The sequence below is a fragment of the Canis lupus genome, chromosome 1, assembly GCF_011100685.1.
Source record: "Canis lupus familiaris isolate Mischka breed German Shepherd chromosome 1, alternate assembly UU_Cfam_GSD_1.0, whole genome shotgun sequence".
NCBI classification, from domain to species: domain Eukaryota; kingdom Metazoa; phylum Chordata; class Mammalia; order Carnivora; family Canidae; genus Canis; species Canis lupus.
This window is the reverse complement of record NC_049222.1, coordinates 58,133,112-58,154,885: the sequence shown is the minus strand read 5'-3', so window position 1 is coordinate 58,154,885 and position 21,774 is coordinate 58,133,112. Positions and strand designations below refer to the sequence as shown.

The 21,774-nt window shown below is 40.0% G+C and overlaps 1 protein-coding gene across 1 annotated transcript in view; it reads left to right on the top strand.

The window, feature by feature from the left end:
• Window positions 1-21,774, top strand: part of ROS1 (ROS proto-oncogene 1, receptor tyrosine kinase) — a 117,891-nt gene that overhangs the window by 77,546 nt on the left and 18,571 nt on the right. The window contains exons 31-40 of the mRNA XM_038525492.1: window positions 663-831; window positions 1,533-1,650; window positions 4,504-4,694; window positions 6,344-6,427; window positions 9,600-9,735; window positions 11,175-11,337; window positions 13,300-13,364; window positions 14,540-14,669; window positions 20,765-20,862; window positions 21,076-21,279. Of these exons, the coding sequence (XP_038381420.1) occupies window positions 663-831; window positions 1,533-1,650; window positions 4,504-4,694; window positions 6,344-6,427; window positions 9,600-9,735; window positions 11,175-11,337; window positions 13,300-13,364; window positions 14,540-14,669; window positions 20,765-20,862; window positions 21,076-21,279 (1,358 nt within the window). The remainder of the gene's footprint in view (window positions 1-662; window positions 832-1,532; window positions 1,651-4,503; window positions 4,695-6,343; window positions 6,428-9,599; window positions 9,736-11,174; window positions 11,338-13,299; window positions 13,365-14,539; window positions 14,670-20,764; window positions 20,863-21,075; window positions 21,280-21,774) is intronic.

Genomic DNA, 21,774 nt, shown 5'->3' with positions numbered 1-21,774 from the left:
GTGTAAGATAGCTATAGATAGAGACCCACAATCTACAGTGGAATGAAAGTAAGATTTCCTGTATTTAACTTCTAACCTTGCTACTTAGTGGCTGAGTGATGATCAAAAATTTCCCTCTTTTAGGGAACTAGGCTTTGGATGTCTAAAACTAAGGAATGCTGGTTAGATGTCTGAAAAGAGTTTGGGTAGGAAAAGAGAAATGTTTTAATTTATAAGTCACTGTGGACCTCTTGAAAGAATCAAAATATGTAAAAATATTATTATTTTGAAATTAGCAAATCCACATAATTTAAAATATCATTGTTTTGATCCATCATGGATCCTCACCTAACGTAGGTGTCTGTTTTTAGGGATAACAAAAACCCGAGCTCTGAATCTTCCCTAATGATAAGGGGTTCATGTCCCACCTTGGACCTATCCTAAGAGCCATTATTCAAGTCAGTTATAGCTTCTCACACACAAAAAAGCATAAAATGGTTGTCAGTGGTGGCAATGTTTGGGATCAAACATTCTAAAGAAACTCTTTTGTTTGTTTTTTTTTTTTTTTAAAGAAAACACCTTTTATTTAAGTTTTTAATTGCCTCCCATAGTTTTGTGACTTTCTATGTTTCAGAAGGTTTTCTTAAAGAAACAAAAATGTTACTTGAGACTTCTTTTTCCAGTGGAAGTACAATGAATTTTTCAGTGTCAATGCTTCATGCTTCCAAGGCCCGACTTATGTCTGTAACATCACAGATCTACAGCCTTTCACAGCCTATAATGTCCACGTGGTGGTGATTTACGAGACAGGAGAAAATAGCACCTCACTCCCAGAAAGTTTTAAGACAAAAGGTGAGTACTAATATCCTTAGTCCTCAAAAAATCCTGTAAGTCTCTTAATGCTTCTCTTATTTCACCAATCCTAGAGGCTAGCCTTTGTTTTAAAAGGTGTAAATCAAGGGGCACCTGTGTGGCTCAGTGATTGAGCATCTGCCTTTGGCTCAGGTCATGATCCTGGGGTCCTGGGATCGAGTCTCTCATCTCCCTCTGCCTATGCCTCTACCTCTCTCTCTCTCTCTCTGTCTTTCATGAATAGATAGAAAAAAATAAAATCTTAAAAAATATGTAAATTACTATTTCTAGAGCTTGAGCAAAGAAACTGAAAAGAACTGAGTGTTCAATACTATTTACTCACTGATTACTATATTCCAGATGCTAAAAATAAAAAAAAATCCAGAAAAGAAAGCTAATTTGTGATCCCTATAAGTTGATCCTTGTAAGAATCAAGTGGAAAATGTTCCAAAATTTACAGTAGTTTTCTTCGCATCACTTGCTTTGTGGTGAGCTAAGATATATTGTTATTCCCATTACTAATCCATCACTAATAAAAACCTCAGATACTCATTTAAAAATATACACTCATATGAGAATATTTCTGAATATATCTTTCATGCACTTGGCTTTCCTTTTTGGAGATGTATTCTATAGAAAGATGGTTAGCAGAATATTTTGTACTTCTGACATATTAGTCAGTACTTTTTATGTTTCCAAAGCTGGAGTCCCAAGTCAACCAGGCATTCCAGAGGTGTTAGAAGGAAGCAAAGATTCAATACAGTGGGGAAAAGCTGAAGATAACGGAAGCCGGCTTCTGTACTATATCCTTGAGGTCAGGTATGTCTGCAAAAGTGCTTTGGAAGCTACAAAGAGCTAAGCAGTTAATTGTATTATTAGATCAAAATTAACTATATTTATTAACATGTATTTATAATAAATATGAAAGATCTTTAGCTTAAGGACCCTGTGTGCACCATTATGTTCTCTGTGAAATTTCTAGCCCTAGCGCTCCAGTTGTAAAGCAGATCATATCATTGTTCTTGGAAATCTGCAGCCACTTGTCAGAACTTTATGGAAATAATCTAATCGTTGGCAGATGCAACTAATATTTATTTAATATCTATTCTGTTCAAGAAGCTGAGCTGATGTTTGATGTCAGATGATGGTATGCATGTAAATTTCTGATGATAATTTGTTTTAGCAAGATGAATAATGTCTAGTGAGAGCTGGCCCTGAACTAGGTATTTTTCGGAATGTAAAACCAGGTCAAGGCCCGAAATGGCCTGAACTGTGTAGGTCACGCAGGATTCTTATCTATTGTGAAGAGTACAGTTCGCAGTGCTCTCAAGGGTCGGAAAATGTGCCTTCAGTGAAAACCATGCAGCTGATGAACAAATGCAACCTCAGAACCGGCCAGTATGGGGAGCTCTGTAAATGGGACCTGGCTCAGATGAACTGATTTCATGCCAACTTGAAGGGAGAATTCCAAATTCCACAGACACTCCCTCCACGGGTCTATGAAGCTATCTTCTAAGAAGCTCCAAGGACAAAAGTCACTTCCATAATTATAGTCCTGGCAACTTGAGCTTTAGATCTATTTTTGTTTCATCTTGCTCTGGTATTCCCATAAACTTAATTTTTTTTCCTGTGCATGGTGAATTACATTGGCCATATTTCTAACTGAAACCTCCTTGAAATTCCTATTACTGTTTTTCTTGCAGAGTCAAATACATTCTAATCTGCAGAGCTGCCTTGGTGGCCTGTGACTGTAATTCCCTTCACCAGCCAGCCCACACCACAGTCTTGCTAGGACCCCTTTACTGTGTTCCCTGCAGTGATACCTTGAGTGCATAGCTCCAAAAATTCTCTGCATTTTCTTGCCCCAAGCCCCTAACTCTCAGGGCAGGGTTGATGGGATAGTGGAATGAATTGCTGGACCTTCAGAATCTCAGTCACTTCTTCTGTCAGAACACTAGGATAGCCGGGTACTTGCTCATGCTTCAGTGGTAGCGATAGTGCAAAGTGTGTGAACTTGGGAGCTGAACAGATTATGTTAGTGTTCTAAGACTGCTCTGAGAAAGTACCACCAGCTAGGTGGCTCAAAACAACGGAGATTTATTCTCTCACAGTCTGAAATCAAGGTATCAGTAGGACCATGCTCCTTCTGAAGTTTCTCAGGAAGAAACCTTCCTTGCCTCTTCTTAGCCTCTGGTATCCAGACTCTCCAACAATCTTGGTATTCCTTGGAGATGTATCACTTCAGTCTTTGGCTCTATTATCACCTGGTGTTCTATGTATATATCCGTGCTTAAATTTTTCTCTCCATAAGAAGGCACTGGTCACCGGATTTAAGCCTACCCTAATCCAGAATGACCTCATCTTAACTAATGTCTAAAAAGACCATCTTTCCAAACAAGGTCACATTCACCAAGTCTGGGTAGGCATGAGTTTTGGGGGAACATTATTCAACCCAGTACCATGTGTTCCTTTTTTGAATTTAAGTTTTCTCATCTGTCAATTAGGATGATGGCACGTGCTCTTTTGGGTGTTGTGAAAACTCAAGGAAATGAAACAAAATGAAAAGCACCAGTATGGTGTGTTATAAATAGAAGATGCTCAACCAGTGTCAGAATTCTTGTCTTCCTCAGTGGCCAATAACTGTGAAGAGCCATTTTATAAATTTTAAGTGTCTTCTTCTTTTAGATCAGAGTTGTTTGCGTTGAACAATGAAATTGCCAATGCCTAACATAAGACTTCACAAAATGTGTAAAGACATTGTATAAAGAGTCTAGGACACTTAGCTGCTGCTAACAGTTGTGACCAACTCTGCTGCTCGAGCCTCCTGATGTTCTTGCTCATTCTCTGTCGCTCAAAGGCTTAGCCTTCCCATCCCTTTCCGGATGACTACTCAGTTTGTAGGAGCAGAACTAGCTATCCCTCAGCTTACTGTGGGTTGGCACCAAGTCCTAAAACTGTTGCTGTCTGAAAAGCCACAGCCTTGAAAAGTTCTTCATTGACAGAGAGGACATAATTGGAAGGTCTCAAGCTTGCCTTCAGCCTATGATTCTGTTAAAAGCCATTGCATTTACATACATTTACATTTTGAGGCCTGCTCTTCTGCTCTTTACATGCTTCATATAAAGACTAATGTGGGTTGACTTGAGGTGGAGTGTAGGACAATACAAATAGAGGCAACACACTTTGAAGTCTCAGGTATATGATAATTTTGGTAGTCTAATTATACCTTCCTTATCAATTTTATGTCCTATATTTTATTTTATCCAGCTGCGGAATACCTAAGCTACAAATGGCATAAAAGACTGAGAATTAAGAAAAAAAAATTGCAAGTTAGAAACTGTGGACTAATTGCTTATGTGTTTGAAATTCTGAAGGAAGCTTACACATTCTAATAGGAGGAAAAGCCTCTTTAGCTTTCTCTTGGCCGTTGATTATTTGTTATTTTCCCAATGGGCTGAGTTGGCTGGCTCGCATGCATTGCCAGGATGGCTTTCTGAGATTATTCTGTGTTCTGTAGCCAACTGTGTGAGAAGACTGAGACCAAGGATAAAGTGTGCAATAGGAGATGCTCTGGAGTCCTGTCATTAAAATGATACATGAGCATCTAGAAATAACACATATATTGTCTCATATTTTCTATATTTACCATTTTGCTCTTTTTTTTTTTTGTAGAAAGGGCATTTCAAATGATTCACAGAACCAGAACTTAATGTGGAAGATGGCATTTAATGGATCCTGCAGTAGTATTTGCACATGGAAGTCCAAAAACCTGAAAGGAACATTTCAGTTCAGAGTAATAGCTGCAAATGATCTGGGATTTGGTGACTATAGTGGAATTAGTGAGAATATTATATTAGCTGGAGGTATGTGACCATGTCTGTCTATATGCTAACTGATTACATAAAGGTCCAGAGATAAAGAGAAGTGAATTCTTAACACAATATATAAATTGGGTGACTATGTAATTTATCATCCAGACTTTGGAAGTTCATTTTATCTGATGTGATCTTCCTAAAACATCAGCATCCTCATGTCATTTTTCTCCTCGGTAATAAGCAGCTACTCCTTAATGCCCAGCGCATCGAGTCCGTGCTCTTGGATGGGCTTCCCAGGCTGGTCTGGATCTGGATCCAGCCTTATGTTCCTGCTCCCCAAACACTCATCTTCTACACAACAGGACTAAAACTATGCTTTCTACGTCTTCCATTTTAGGTTACGATACATCATCTGTCTAATCCCATGGGCTAGAAATCTCAATACTATATTTAATTTCTCCCTCTACTCAGTCACCGAGTAGATTTGTTGATTACCATCTTAGTTTCTGTCTGTTGAGTGCTCATCTACCTATTACCACTTCGGCTTTCCTAATTTAAATTATCATTTCTTACCTGTGCTCTTGACTTAATCACACTGCTGACAGTTAATCTAGTTGGAGCACAAGTTGGATCACTTAACCCCTCTCTGAAATCCCCCAAATGACTCTTCATTCACTGTCTTCAGACTCAAGTGCAAACTCCTGAGTGGCATTTAAGGCCTTCCATGATTTGTCCTCTAATTGTGATTCATTGTTCTTAACACTTATCCCCAGGTTATGGCCATATCAGAATGGTAAAGAGCTTTTTATGACACTAGGTCATTAGCCTTGGTTTCCCTCAGCCTAAAATGTGGGCTCCCACCACCTGCCATTCACCCTTCCATTGGGTTTTCCTTTCCCTCACTCTCTGTCAACTGAGATTCTTCTTAACCTTCAAAGCCTAACTTAAATGAGCCCAAAAATGATGCTCAACTGATGCTCCTTAGGCAAGATGGATATTATTCTATATAATATTTGCATCATTCTTATTTGTTTTATAGTTATCTGTATAAAAGCTCAGCAATTTTTTTCTGAAGAATATCTAAAATAGTTAATATTTTAGGCTTTGCAGACTAAATCTGATGTTTGTAGCTGCTGCTGCTTCTTCATCTTCAAATAATACTTGAAAAAGTTAAAAATCATTTTTAGCTCATGGGCGCTAGGAATCAGATTGTGGCCAGGTTTGCCAAACTCTGTCCCGTATATGCGTCTCCTCCTCAACTGAAACCACCCAAGAGAAGGTACCAGGTTTCCCTGTTTATATTCCTCAATTTAATGCCCATAGAATTGAATGTATATCAAGATATTATAGAAGAAATAACAATCCTGAGTATATATTATATGAAGACTGAGACTTCTTTGTTCCAAATTCATTAAAAAGATTATACATGTTTCCTTAGCTATTTTAAAGTAGAAGACTGGGTAGGTTTATCACAATGGTGTATTGGTAAGCCAGGTCTTTGGAAAACCAAACCAAACCAAACCTTGACTTTGATTTCCTATGGTGTTGAACACTCTTGCTATGGGTGATCTCAAACTAGCAGTGGTTCAACAACTGGCTTGCAAAAATCTAGTAGCAGCTAGTTCAAGCATATCTGGCAAAGCCCTGTATCTACCTGCTTTATTCTGCAAATTAACTTTTTTCATTTATTTTATTAGATGTTTTTTGGATGCCAGAAACAAGCTTTATACTTACTATCATAATTGGAATATTTCTGGTTGTTACAGTCCCACTGGTCTTTGGTAAGTATACTAGATCTAAAAATGCAGGTAGTAACCTGTTTGCTCCATCATATTAGTTGATTTATCACCTAGTGTGTTCAACCTCCCACATGAAATAAATTCATAAATTTCACAGTTACCTTTGGCTATACTTTCATAAGCACTAACTTCTGTGAATTGTTTTCTGATCTTGGAGTAACAATTTTACAGAAAATATATCTGCATTTACACTTCATGGTATACTTTAGATAAAACTGATTATAAGGGCATCGATTTTTAGGTTTTTTTAAAAAAAGATTTTATTTATTTATTTGTGAGAGACACACAGAGAGAGAGGGGAGGGGCAGAGACACAGGCAGAGGGAGAAGCAGGCTCCATGCAGGGAGCCCGATGTGGGACTTGATCCTGGGACTCCAGGATCACACCCTGGGCCGAAGGCAGGGGCTCAACCACTGAGCCACCCAGTTGTCCCAATTTTCAGCTTTCTTTAAAACACTATTTATTTTGGATTGGCCACATAGCTAGTGCTTTGTGGCTTATGGTTTTAAATGAATAAAAGAAAAATAACTCTGGAGGTTAAAAAAAAGGATTAATAGACCAGTGACAGCCCTTAGTTGGATAGTTTGGGTCTCCAGGCAGGCAGACAGACTGGATTGGAAGGAGCAGCTCCTCTTTTGCAGGTGACCCATCTGGCTTTGAGGGTCCACTCTTGCGTTCAGATATCTGCCTTGATTATTTCAAATCCCTGCTTATTTATAATGTCCAGGAAAGCAGAAGTTTTTGTTAGGTAGCTGGAAAGATAGCTATCTCCCAGTATTTATTTTATAGCAATGTGCTAGTCTTAGAAGTCTTTTTCTTTTAGATCTATTATAATGATGAGAAAATACAGTAACAATCCCAGAAATATTGGGGCCAAATATTGGGCCTATAGAGTTATTTTGGTGATTGTACATCCTAGTTCATTCATTCCTCTTGTTTCAGCGTAAGCATTAATAGGACTTTCAGTGCCCAAAATGTCCTGGTTTGGATTATAAGATATATGGTCACCCTACCACTTATTAATTTTATGGGTCCCTGACATACTGAAGCATTATAAGAAAGACATGATACTTAGCAGAAAAGGATACTCAAGTACATATTTAGGCAATTATGGCTTGTTTTTTCATCTTATAAGGGAATGTTAGAAGGGAAAGTTTCAGGAAAAGTTACAACCATAAAGCTAAACTCTCCAGGATAAAGAAAGCCAGTATCAGACTGAGTGGTCTAAATCTTTATTCTTTCCCCAAACTTATTGAAGTTGTAAACCATCAGAGAGCACACTGAAACTTGAATTAAGATTTCTTTTCACAGATTCCACCCAGATAATATATGGAACTCCTTTAGCTAACTCGGAAAGCTAAAAATTTCAGCTGACCCTGCCAGGATCTTAACCTGTGGTTCCAGGGAGTCTAAGTATTGCACAGCTGATGCTTGTACCACTAAGCCACCCCCCTCCAGAATTACGCGTATGACTGGAGTATATTTGGCAGTTGGCATATAGGCTTGACCGCTTGTCTGCTTTCCTACTGCGAAGGAGTATTACATGAAGAATCTTTCATCTGACCTTTGCTTGCCTACTTGTACATCACCATTGTTTAAACCCATAATTCTAGTGGATGAGCATGAGATAATTTCAGACAACCTATTGTGCTTTCAAGACATCCTATGGATATCTGGCTTTCTCAGGATCTAAAGGTCTTTATTCTATTTGGAACTTATGAATTTTTTGGTACAGCTGAGCTAATTTGGTTCTTTTCTTATAGTAGCAGAGCATGTGGTTTTACTAGTAGGAGTGGGTGAGTGCATGAGAAAAGATTGAGCTATTAAAATCATGGAAAGTGGCAATTGTTTAAATATTTGTATTGTGCCGAGGGCTCTCAGCAGTCGTACTTATAAATATAAAATCGAAACAACGATTTAAAAATAAACATCAACAGCCTTTGCTTTGGTGAGTGGTCACATCTAACATGCAACATTAGCCTCATGCTGGGAGCAGAGGGAAATATGAAGTCGTAAAATACAATTGCTGGCCGTGGCAGCTTGCCATTTAATGAGGGAGGTAAGACATACCTGTGTGAAAATGTGAATAGTGAAACATAAAAAGGCAGTAGGACATGACATGTGCTGGACTCTGCCACAGAAATGTGGACTGAGAGCTACAGTTGGTCTTAGAAATTGAGAACTGGGAGGTCTTGGAAGGCATCTCTGAGGTTGGGGGCCCGTGCTGGGCCTCTACAAAAATGAAGAGGGGGTAGTGTCAGCTTTTCAGATTTGAAAAATTGCATTAGCAAAGGTACTTAAGATCTTTCCCTGTGTGGTCCCTCAGACGGAACGTCCCTTGAATAAAACTCTCACCTGTTGGATATAGAAGCTACTATGGAATAAAATTCAAATTTTAATGATCATCTTACAAAACATGCTTGCTGTTTTCAACTTTTCAGCCAGTGTTCTAGTATAAATGGTTGATCTTATGACCTAATTGTATTTTGGTCTCCCCCAAATCACTTATTTTTAGGCTCATAGAAATAGTATTTGCTCATTGTATGAAGAAGACAATATAAATTATCCATGATTTCACAACTGAGGGGGACCACTACTAACATTTGGTGGGTTTAATTCCAATAGTTTTTCTGTATATATGTGAGTATGTGTATATGAACAACAATGGAATAAACCCTTGTACTCTGCATTTTTTTGAAAGCATGCCATTATAATCGAAAGAATTCGTCAGATCTACTGTAGGAGTGTAACCTGTTTACTATAGGAATATATCTGGACTCAGGAATAAATTTGTTTCACTAATAATTACAATGCCAATTTGTTTTGGTTTATTTAGACTCTAGTTTAAGGGTGATTTTGAGAAATAAGTTCTGATATCAAGGTACGTGAGCTTGTTTATAACAGCAATAAGAAACGCATTAAGCATTGGGTTGAGATGTGAGATAAGAAGTGACGTGGTAAAAGTCATGTGTTTTAATATGTCTTTGCACCTGGATTATTTCATTTTTCTACTGTGGACAAATTTTTCAATCAAATTCGGTTTTCTGCCAATGGTGTTCTTATATATAAACATTTAACATGTATTGTTAACATTTCTCAAGGGAAAAAGAAAGCCATGTTTCAATTTGTAAGTTATGTTCTTTTCTTTTTATAGTCTGGCACAGAAAATTAAAGAATCAAAAAGCTCCCAAGGAAGGGCTGACGGGTCTCATAAACGAAGACAAAGAGTTGGCTGAGCTTCGAGGTCTGGCAGCTGGAGTAGGACTGGCTAATGCCTGCTATGCCATACAGTACGTAACCTGGGCCGTCCCTACAGGGCATCTAGATGAAGAGTGGGCAACTATAAAGAGAGTGCCCATGGGTCCTCTGTTGCCCATGATTGTCCTGGTCTATGCTCATTATTCTGGCATAATTATTAATACCATCCCCCTCCATTTTCAAATGTGACCTAAGATGGATGGCAAATTATGTGGTTATTCTATCCTAAGGAAAATAAGCAAAATTCCATTGTTTTCCAGTGGTTTATTTAGCACTTAGTTAAAAAGTAAACAAAACAAGGAAATAAATACTGTGTTGAAAAGAGCAGATGGTAATATGATTGGTTCAACTGGAGGCAACCAGAAGGAGAGGAATTTCAAGGGTCCCGTGCCTGTGCTGTTAAGTTCATCTGTTTTTCGAAGTTTGGTGATTGCCTACAAAAGCTCTTTAAGATAGTTGAGTTTTGAACTTATGCTGTCATCATAACTAAAGAAAATATTTAAATTTTTTAAATGCAAGACACCATATTGCGGTTTATACATGACACTATATTACAGCTTATGCTAAAAAGAATTATGCAGTCAGAGGCCTCGAAATTTATGATCCAAGACTAAAAATAGGAAGATTTGAAGTAGACACAGGAGTGATCTAAGTTAGTGATTCAGAGGTGACTTTTCCTTGAGAAAATACTCCGCATACTTGTTATTCAAGATTCCCTTTTAAAAACTCAAAGCGTTTTAAATGCAGGCAATTTTTTCCCCCTCAGAATATTCTAAGTGAGAGCTGGCTTCTAAAAGTCAAGGAGAAGGAGTTTATTTTTGTGGTCATACTAAATTTTGTTTTTTTGTTTTTTAATATTTTATTTATTTATTCAGGAGAGACACACAGAGAGACGTAGAGACATAGGCAGAGGGAGAAGCAGGCTCCATGCAGGGAGCTTGACGTGGGACTCGATCCCGGGTCTCCAGAATCATGCCCTGGGCTGAAGGCAGCACTAAACCGCTGAGCCACCCAGGTTGCCCCTAAATTTTGTTTTACACAAAAGATCAGGCGTGTGAAATTGTTCAAGTGAAAGCTTTTGAGCTCATAAACCCAGATATATTTATTTCTAATTTGCAATAGCTTTTTACATAAATTGATTACATGAAGAAATGAATAACTTTTAACTTTAACAAAACAAGCAACAATAAAAACTCCCGACAATGCAAACAAGGCATCTTTCTATTAGGATTATGGGACCTAGAAGTGAAGTGACATGCTCTGTCCACGTTTTGGAATAGGGAAGGAATATTCTGGATGATAGATTAGGAAGGAATAGAAATGCAAACTTCCATGTCACTATATTACGTGGAATAGTGTTGCAAAATCATGAGATTTCTCTTTCTCTTTCTCATACTCTTTCTTAAACACTAACACCAACACGAACTTGTAGACCAACGTATTTTGGGAAATGAAAAATATTGTTTTCCAGTACTCTTCCAACCCAAGCGGAGATTGAAAGTCTTCCTGCCTTCCCTCGGGAAAAACTGACTCTGCGCCTCTTGTTGGGAAGTGGGGCCTTTGGAGAAGTGTATGAAGGGACAGCAGTAGACATCTTAGGAGCTGGAACTGGAGAAACCAAGGTAGCAGTGAAGGTAATGTGGATCTTTTAATTCCTTGACATACTGCATCAGTACATTTACGTGAATTTATGCAGATAAAACTGTAATAAAACACAAGTGATCTTAGTTGAAAAGAGAACTGAAGGTGGGAGTCCATGCACGACAACAGAAATTACAATTTTTTCCTCCTTTTCTTATATAAGCTCTGTAATTCATAGTTAACTCTGAGGTTACTAATTAGCTAAGACTCCACAGGCAGTTTGTCCCTTCGAATATACTAGAAGAGGACCGGGGTTGTAAAGCACATTCTCCATGTCTTAGGTGCCAGGGCACATAGGTGACTCTGCCATCGCAGTGCAAAAGCAGCCCTAGTCGATATGTAAACTAAGGAGTGTGGTTATGTTCTAGTAAAACTTGATTTTATGAAAATTGAAATTTGAATTTCATGTAATTTTCCTGTGCTAAGAAGAAATATCCTTTTTTTGACCTTTTTCCAGCCATTTGGAAAACTATACAAACTATACAAACTATAGTTTGCTGGGCAGCCTGGGTGGCTCAGCGGTTTAGCACCCCCAGGGCCTCATCCTGGAGACCCAGGATCGAGTCCCACGTCTGGCTCCCTGCGTGGAGCCTGCTTCTCCCTCTGCCTGTGTCTCTTCCTTTGTGTGTGTGTGTGTGTCTCTCATGAATAGATAAATAAAATCCTAAAAAAAACAAACAAACTAGAGTTTGCTGACCCCTGTACTACACAGTTATTCACATGATATATTTAATGCAGTTTTGAGGAAGTGCTGAGTATACTCTCATATTTGTGTAAAACCTTTTGATCGGGGGATGATGAATCTTTTATGTAACTGGGCAATATCCTGACCACTGCTTGTTAGGAATTTGTTGCTTCGAGAGAGGGCTATACAACCAGAAAGGTTGGCAAAAGCCTCTCCATTGCCAAATGATATAATCTAAGAGTAGTTTAAATTACTCTAGCCTCAACTGGTGTATAAACAAGAGTTTATTTTCCTCACACAACAAGAGGGCTGCTGGTTCTGGTACAGTATGGTGTTAGGTCACAGCCAGGATACCTGAAATTCTCTTGACTTTGTATGTGTGTGTTGCCTCATGATCCCCAGATGGCTGCTGGGGATCAGCATTACGACTGAATGAAGATCAGGCATTACGACTTCATTCAGGTCAGGGCAAGGGGTAAGGATGATGTTAGACGTTTATGTTCAAAAAAGTGAAAGTTTTCCACAAGCTTCTCTCCCTTTCAACAGTTTTCCCCTTTTACTCACTGACCAAAATTGAATCAGGTGACCACCCCTATTTGCAAAGGAAGCTGGAGAATTACAAAACAATTTTCATGATTTGTTTAGACCAATTGTCTGGGACTGAGCATCTTGCCTCTAAGAAATGAATCAGGGTATTTATTATTAGCAGGGGGAAACAGGTATCCAGCAGAAAACTGTGAAAATTAAGAAACTGGTTTGGGGGGGATCCCTGGATGGCTCAGTGGTTTAGTGCCTGCCTTAGGCCCGGGGTGTGATCCTGGAGTCCCGGGTTCGAGTCCCACGTCAGGCTCCCTTGCATGGAGCCTGCTTCTCCCTCTGCCTATGTCTCTGCTTCTCTCTCTCTCTCTCTCTGTCTCTTAAGAATAAATAAATAAAATCTTTTTAAAAAAGAAACTGAAAAAAAATAAAAATAAAAAAAGAAACTGGTTTAGGTACCAAATTTGTCCTTTTAAAAATTTCTCCATTTTGGAGGGAATTTGTGTAAATGTTACTAGACTTCTTATCTATCAGACTTTCCCACGTGAACACTAATTATAACACAGGCTAACTTTTGACTGAGTTTACAGAACACACGCACATGTATGATCTATTTCCAGTGTTCAGGGTGAATGTTACAAAACAAAACAAAACAAAGATTGTCTCCTTTGACCCACCGAGCTCACAGAAAGGTCTGCTATACTGATTCCTGGCTTATTTTTATGTTGTCTAGACTTTGAAAAAGGGCTCCACAGACCAGGAGAAGATTGAGTTCCTGAAGGAAGCACATCTGATGAGGTATTGGGGTAGCTCTGGCCTAATCGTCCCATCCCTTGGTATGAGTGGAAAGCTTTTACATCCGATGGGTAAATTTTTAATGTTCGAAATGACCTGACATAATAGATCATGACCCAAATAGGCATGGGTGAAGTTGAGACATAAATATGTCTGCAGAGACAAGTGTTCTATAGAAACCAGTCTTCCAAAAAAAAAAAAAAAAAAGAAACCAGTGTTCCCCTGGGCAGTCCTCAGGCAAAAGTTCTTCTTTTATTATACCTTCAGTAGGAAGGGTATTTTGCAAGTGACTTCTGAAGCTGTTCAGCTTTAAACATCCTTAGGTTCTTCTGAATGTGTGATAGTGGGTCAAGTGGAGTAAGGGAGAGCTCCAAGTACAGGAATGTCAATGAAAATATCCTTGGTCTTAGTAACTCGTCTTCAAGGTTAGAATCAGTGGTTGGTCATGAAAACTGCTCTGAGGCTTCTTAAAGGGAGGGCTTGAGGCCAGGGTCCATGGGGGCCCAGCTGTGGCTTTGGATCATTAGATCGGGGATACTTGCTTTGATGTCTTGAGAAAATGGTTGAAGCCAAACCCGTGTGTCTGAATTATTTCTCCAACAGATCTTAAGAGAATAATATTTCATGTTTATTATGACTGAAAATTTAATGCTTTCAAATATCTTTTGTTTTTTTTTTTTTTTTTTTTTTTTTTTTTTTCATCTCTTTTTTTTTTTTTTTTTTTTTTTTTTTTATTGGTGTTCAATTTACTAACATACAGAATAACACCCAGTGCCCGTCACCCATTCACTCCCACCCCCCGCCCTCCTCCCCTTCTACCACCCCTAGTTCGTTTTGAAGGATGGTAGTTAAAATTACATTCTTCACCAAAACAGGACATACTTCATATGAATGTTTCTTTTCAAGATGACCTATTCTACCCATATGCGCTGGCCACTAGGGGTTGCCGTATCATCTGTCTAAGGCAAGCACACGGATCAGTACTTGGAGAAGGAGACTCTCATTTATTAGAGAAAAAACAGAAAAAACAAACAAACAAACAAAACCCAAAACCCAAAACCCAAACTCCAAACAGGAGTTTTGAAGGAAACGGTAGATAAAGAACTGCTCTTCCCAAGGCCTTCAGCCAGGGCTCCTGTCGCTGTCATGACATCCTCCTGTCTCTTTCCACCTTGTAGCAAATTTAACCATCCCAACATTCTGAAGCAGCTTGGAGTTTGTCTGATGAACGAACCCCAGTACATTATCCTGGAACTGATGGAAGGAGGAGACCTTCTTACCTATTTGCGTAAAGCCCGGATGACAACGGTAGGAAATGGGGTCCCCGTTTTGGTTTTGTAATGCAAATACTCTATAATTTCCAGCTAAGTTTCTCTAAATTCAGTAGGCTGCCATTTGGGCTAATGGTAGAACCTTGGAAGACTTCTGTGCAAGACTTGTATTTCCTTCAGTTGGAATAGGACAATTAGAATCCTGAGCTAACTTCTGGTATTTTCTGTTTTTTTTTTCTTTGTTTTTTTTTTTTTTGGGTGTTTTTACTATTCAGTAGGGGAAAACAGGTACCTCACTTCCAAAAATCATGTTTTCTGGAAAGCAGAGATTGTGTGGCATTGGAAAGTCACATCTTTCTCGGCACTTATTCTATTTGTCTGTCTGTCTGTCCCAAACTGATATTTGCAAGTCCTTATATTTTTATTGAGTACCCTATGTCCCTACCTGCTTGGCATATCCGTTTGGATTTTCCTAGGCATCTCAAACTTGTGTTGGCCAGAAGTCTTGATCTCATACCTTTCCCTCCATACCATCCATCTGGTTCTTTGCTTTTTCTTCAGGATGCAGGACACCATCTTGTCTTCTCTGGTCTTCTCAGTGCTTACCTTTAGCTGCTGTGAGGGGGGCACAGTGCAGACCCTGCAAAGACTGTGGCATCAGAGCCAGATGTGACAGCCCCTGTGGGAACCTACCATATATCTCAGATGAGAAACACATGAGACAAAACAAGACATTCAAATTTAAATCTGTAGATTTTTAAAAAATTGGTTTTCATTTCTATCAAAGTACACTTCTATGGCTAAAACGCTGAAATATAGAACCAGGTATACAGTGAAAGACCATCTTCTCCCCACCCCATGCCAGGCATCGACATGTTTCTTCTGGTATTTATCTCCATGCTCCTACATACTCTGTTCATACCGCTGCACGTTGATTTTTTGAAAAATCTTGGGGGAAATCTCCTGACTACCTACTATGAGAGGTGAGGCTTTAACTCTCTGAGACTTACTCAGTACCAGCCCCAAACCCACCAACTCTACACGTGGATGACTTTGTTCCCCCGTCCTCTGACAGTAGTTATCACAATTTTCAGATAAATCAACATTGCAGATTTGCATTACTATGACTGTTACTTGCAGCTGAGTTACTCAAATGCTGGGATTATGTTTTTTTTTTTTTCTTGGACAAGAATAATAAATGCCTCTTTTGTTTTCCCCTTTTGCTTCATTTTCTATATGCCTAAACTCTTTGACAGAATTGAGGCACTTCTATCACTGTGGTTAGATAGATCAGATGATCCAGCACCTAACAGGGTTTTTTTCTTGGACACTCCCCCCGGGAGCCAATATAAGTGCTTGTCCTCTGGGCTCTCCGCAGAGCTGTTGTCCTAGGCGCTCCCTTCACATTTGCCCCACTAATTTCCTTGCTGGACCTTAGTTTCCTCTATTCCATGACTTCTTTGTTCAGAAGAGAGAAAACATGAGAAAGCATGCATGTGAGGCAAAAATCTCCTTTTCCCCCTCTTTTTGAGAAAATATTCTTTTCCTTCCTTCACACTTGATGAACAATTTGGCTGAATTCTAGGCTGAAAACCCCTTTGTTCCCTCGTTTGTACAGTTGCCTTTAAGAAGTATTATGCCATTCTGATTCTTGGACTTAGGATCAGTGACCTGCTTTTTGCCCCTCCTCTCTGGAAAAGTTTAGGAACTTCTTATCTTTGGTACTTTTTGCCAATCTGGATGCTCAGCCTGGAAAATCACCCCCTTCAGCTCTGGGATTTTTTAATATTATTTTTTAATAAATAAAATTCTTTGTTCCCTCTATTTCCTTGTACTCCAAAGTCTACTCATTGGATAATGGACTGCTTTGTTTTATCCTTTTGTTCTATTAGCTGTTTTCTCCTATTTTCCAATTGTATTTGTGCTGTCAATTGTGGTAGATTCCTATAACTTTTTAAACAGCATTTACAAATTTATTTTTCCACAGACTCATTCTTCTATTTTGATCACTTCTTAAAACAGTGTTGTGGTGGGTTTTTTTTGTTTTTGTTTTTGTTTTTGTTTTTTTGTTTTTTTTTTTAATACAGGCAAACTCTAATCTTTCCTAGGACACTAATTATAGTTTTTTTTAAAGTATTAATTTGCTTCCTGCATTGTCCTGATTTCCTTTATCTGCTTTGTTCTGGGATCTGTTTGTAATGTGAGAAGCTTTTCTCAAACTTTTGGTGACTTGTGGCTGGTCTTCCCATTTAACAGTGAGGCCTGAGAAGCTGACTGGAACCTGTGCCTCTGCGGCAGCTTCCTTGTGGTTGTCATGTGGGACCTGCTTTTTCACTGGAGGGGGGTCCCCTAATCCTCTGATGACAGTACCTGGGTGTTTTCCCTGGAACACCCCACTTTCATCAGAGAAGAATCTGTGGGTCTCCTGCTTGGGTAAATGCCTCAGCCTCAGTTCACGGAGGTGAGAGGGGAGGAGGGTGCAGGTCCAAACTCTTGAGTACATAGGTTCTCATTTAATTTTCCTCTCCATTTTCTGCACGGTGTCTTAGTGTGATTGATTTATTTGAACTTGGAGTTGTTCTGGTTCAGTGTGTGTGTGTGTGTGCTCTGCAGTAGAAAGCCTCCTGCTGTGGTGGGAGGACCTAGGATCCAGTTAGCTCCTAAAATAAACTTCCAAACATTCCTCTTGCTTCCAGGCTTACCTCTCACCCCTGCATTCAGAGATGCCTGCAACCTCCAACTGCAGAGCCCTTAGGGGGTTTTATAGTGAAATACAGCCTAGTTCTTGCCTTTCCTCCCGCAGGCAGCCACACTGTCTGTCGGCTCTGCTGAATGACCACTCCTCCATGTGCTTCGCTTCCCCAAAATGTTTCATGCACTAAATTTATTTTCCTAATGTATATGTCCTCATGAGATTATGAACATTTCCTTTTTAAAAAAGGTTTTATTGATTTGTGAGACACACACAGAGAGAGGCAGAGACACAGGCAGAGGGAGAAGCAGGCTCCCTGTGGGGAGCCCCATGTGGGACTTGATCTCAGGACCCTGGAATTGAGACCTGAGCCAAAGGCAGATGCTCAATCACTGAGCCACCCAGCCGCCCCTAAACATTTCCCCTATACTGTCAGTTCAGGAAGGTTTGGGGAGAGAGTGAGACTAAAAATGTACACACTTAGTCCTCCATCCTTAACAAGAATGTTTATCTGTAGATTGTGTTTTGTTTGTTCTGGGGTAGAGGGGATGAGATGAAAAAATATGGGTCTGCTCTTTCCAAATTATTCCTAGTTAGTCGGGATCCTGATGGTTATACTGATTGGTTCTCAAGTGTTCTTTCCTGAACAGGGCAGCTTCCATGCCTCACCGCCCTCATTCCAGCCAGTCGGCAGGATGCCTTTAGGTGCTGTGTGCAGGAACACCAAGGGCTCTACTTCCCCACCATCCTGGGGAGCCAGCTGTTTCTCCACAGGGAGTGCTCAGAGGCAACATTCCAGAGAGGCCACATGCATCCTCCTCCCTATCCCTGCTCTGGGACTGCAGTGCTGGGTCCAATACAGAAGGATAGACTGCAACTAGCCCCATAAACCTTAGTCCTGTCTTCTATTTTCAGGAACGCAGTTTCTGCATCTGTATAATGGAATATGGAATTGAAAATACTCCTAGGCTCTTTTTAGCTTTGAAATCCTAAGATTATATTAAGACAGAAGAAAGTAAAAAACAAAACCCAAACCCAACCTACCAAAATAGTATAAATACATAGCTAGCTACAATCAATTCAGCAATTTTTTGGCTGCATGTTTAGTTTTACAATCTAGTATAATATTATTCATACATAATATGTAATATTATATATACACTACTACATAATAGTGAAGGATGTGGCTCCTGCTTTCAAGGACCTTGCCACATGGTAGGGAGGTAAGTCATGTATAAATAACTCATTTAAGGTAGAAATTCGGAGGGTATATTGGAGTGTAGTAGAGAATATACTGTGGAAGCACAGAGGAGAGAGTGATTATTTCCAACTGAGGAGACCTGGGAGACCGGGGAGGTCTTTCGTTTGAGACATAACTAAAAGAGGGGATAGAACAGTCTTTTTTTTTTATTGGAGTTCAATTTACCAAAATATAGCATAACACCCAGTGCTCATCCCATCAAGTGCCCCCCTCAGTGCCCATCACCCAGTCACCCCCACCCCCCGCCCACCTCCCTTTCCACCACCCTTTATTCGTTTCCCAGAGTTAGGAGTCTCTCATGTATAGAACAGTCTTTGAAGCAACACCTCCCCACATGAAAAGCTATGACCAGGAAGAGTCCTAGGTGGAGGTTCATTATGTCTGGGGTTGGGGGTGCTTGGCAAGAGATGACAGGTGACAGCCCAGGGCAGCAGCATCTGGAGTCAAAGAGCCCCAACATGGGGTGATGAGGTATCCCAACAAGTTGTCACAGGGGCTATGAGGAGCAAGTGGCAGTTAGAGACCTAGGCAGCATTCAAATCTGTCCACAGGGAGCATGATGCTAGCCACCAGCCAGAAGTTCAGAAGCAAGATTCTAACTGAGGAGCATCTTCAGAGGAGTGGGCTTTGCCAAGAGCAAAGCAGGATTCCACTCACAGAGGACCCAGTGGACCGGTCAGGACACCCAGCAGGGACTTAGACACAGGCCCTGAGTACTGTACCCATGGAGTCTGATGTCTGCTGGACCTGAACAGTGCTGCGGGGGATTGATTCTTGGGAGTAACATCAAGCCTCGCTATGGGGCTGCGGTGTGGTTGAGCAGGACCATGGTGATGTTGAGTTTGAGAACATGAGGAATCTTCCTAGTTTGGGGACAAAACAGGAGCTTGTTGGGGGAGGCAGGGGGAGCAGCACTTAAGAGCACTCGTCTATGAGAGATTGAGGGATTTCAAGGTTGGGGGTCACTGGAGATGCTCAGTGAAGGATGTGAATGGAAATCAAGGATAAGAAGAGCATTCCAGAATGGTAGCAGAAATAAAGAGAGGTGGCTGCAGCCTGGGGCCTCCTTGGAGGCTGTGCTTAGGAATCTGTCATAGACTCCACAGGCAGTAGGTCGCAGTGAAGCGGGCCTATTAAAGCACGAGAGGCTGGAGACAAGTTTGGGATGCGTCAGATAGGGATGATAGAGGCCTGACCCAGAGTAATTGCAGGAAAATGGCAAGGGAAAGACAAACTATGAATGTAACCTCAGGGAAGGGACTGAATTTTTTCCATATGGTACCAATAAAAACTTCCACTGGCTTTTTAAATGTAGAAATCACTGCAGCCAGGATAGGCTCAGCTATATATGCATGCTGGCTCTCATGGAGGAGAGGAGTAATCTGTGGCCTTGAAATAGAGCACTGCTAACAAGTTACATGGGGGCTTATCTGAGGAACAAGCCCATTGTCATGACTGACATTCCAGCGTGACATTGGGCCAGTCATTAAACTTGCACTGATTAAATTATCATTAGTACTCCTATGACAGCAGCTACTATTTATTAAGTGCCTGTTATATACCAGCCAGGTTCCATACCTTATTTCAGATCCTATAGGGCCAGTGTTATTATTCCCTTTTTACATATGAGAAAGGTGCTTAGTGAATTAAGCAATGTGAGCAAGTTCACGTCACTAGTAAGTAGCAGAACTAGGCTTCAGATCTTGGTCTGTCTGACCTGACACCCTGAGATCTTTCTGAGGAAGATCCTATATGGCCTCTGCCTACTAAAAATAGTCTTATTTATGTACAGTTCAGTTGAAAGTCTGTAAATCTAGTTCTTTTCCTCCTTGTTTGAATTCTTGTAACCATAACTAAAAATACCTTTAGGGGTGTCTGGGTGGCTAGGTCAGTTAAGTTTCTGCCTTTGGTTCAGGTTGTGATCCCAGGGTGCTGGGATTGATTCCATGTTGGGTTCCCTGCTCAGTGGGGAGCCCGTTTCTCCCTCTCCCTCTGCCTCTCCCCACCTCCTGCTCGTGCTCTTTCGTTCTCTCTCTCTCCATCTCAAATAAATAAATAAAATCTTAAAAAAAATAAAAGTACCTTGAAAACATCATGAATATGTTTTGTACAAACTGGAAAAGTACTTGTAACTTTTCTTTCTTTTTTTTGATTGTAACTTTTCTTTCATTTCTTACAGTTTCATGGTCCTTTACTCACCTTGGTTGACCTTGTAGATCTGTGCGTAGATATTTCAAAAGGCTGTGTCTACTTGGAGCAGATGCACTTCATTCACAGGTATGGTGATATTCTAATGCTAGTTCTTAAGGATGTCAGCACAGTAATTGCCTGTGGTTTGGGTAAAACATACAGGATAATCGAGTATTTCTATTACTTCAAAATAGCAAAAGTTTTTGTAAAAAGTCTCTCTCCTCTAAAGACCTCCTAGGGTTACTTGTCTGATCTCTGGAACTTTATTATTAGCATTATTAAATATAGCTTCTGTCATAGGGATCTAGCAGCTCGGAATTGCCTTGTCTCTGTGAAAGACTATACCAGTCCATCACGGGTAGTGAAGATCGGGGACTTCGGACTCGCGAGGGACATCTATAAAAATGATTACTATAGAAAGACAGGGGAAGGCCTCCTCCCTGTTCGGTGGATGGCTCCAGAAAGTTTGATGGATGGAATCTTCACTACTCAATCTGATGTGTGGTGAGTTTAACAGGACACAGAGAAATTCGAGCAGAACCAGCTAACATCAGAGCCAGAAGGGAACATTAAAGGTCATCTAAACTTGTGGGACCATTCTGGCTCTTGGTATTTTTGCCCCTTACCCTAATCAGTTTTGATCTATTATCTTATGAGTATATGTGAAATAGATACATTTACTTCAAGTGTTCTATCACTTCCCCAAAGTCTAGCGGCTGTGACTAGTAGGAATTGGCACATATGAATCCATGTCCAAGAAAGTGTCCCAATGCCTACTCTTTTGGGATGGGTGGTCATTATTTTATAGGTAGAGTTTAAATCACGGATATCAAAAACATTATGACACCAGGGATGTTTCGATATAGCTTTATTTTTTAAAAGATTTTATTTATCTCTTTATTGTTAGAATAGGACCACTCTGTTTGCTTGTTGACACCAAATTTTGATTAGAGCTTCTAAAAACTGTGAAGATTTGTTCAATAACTTTTAAGCTGGACT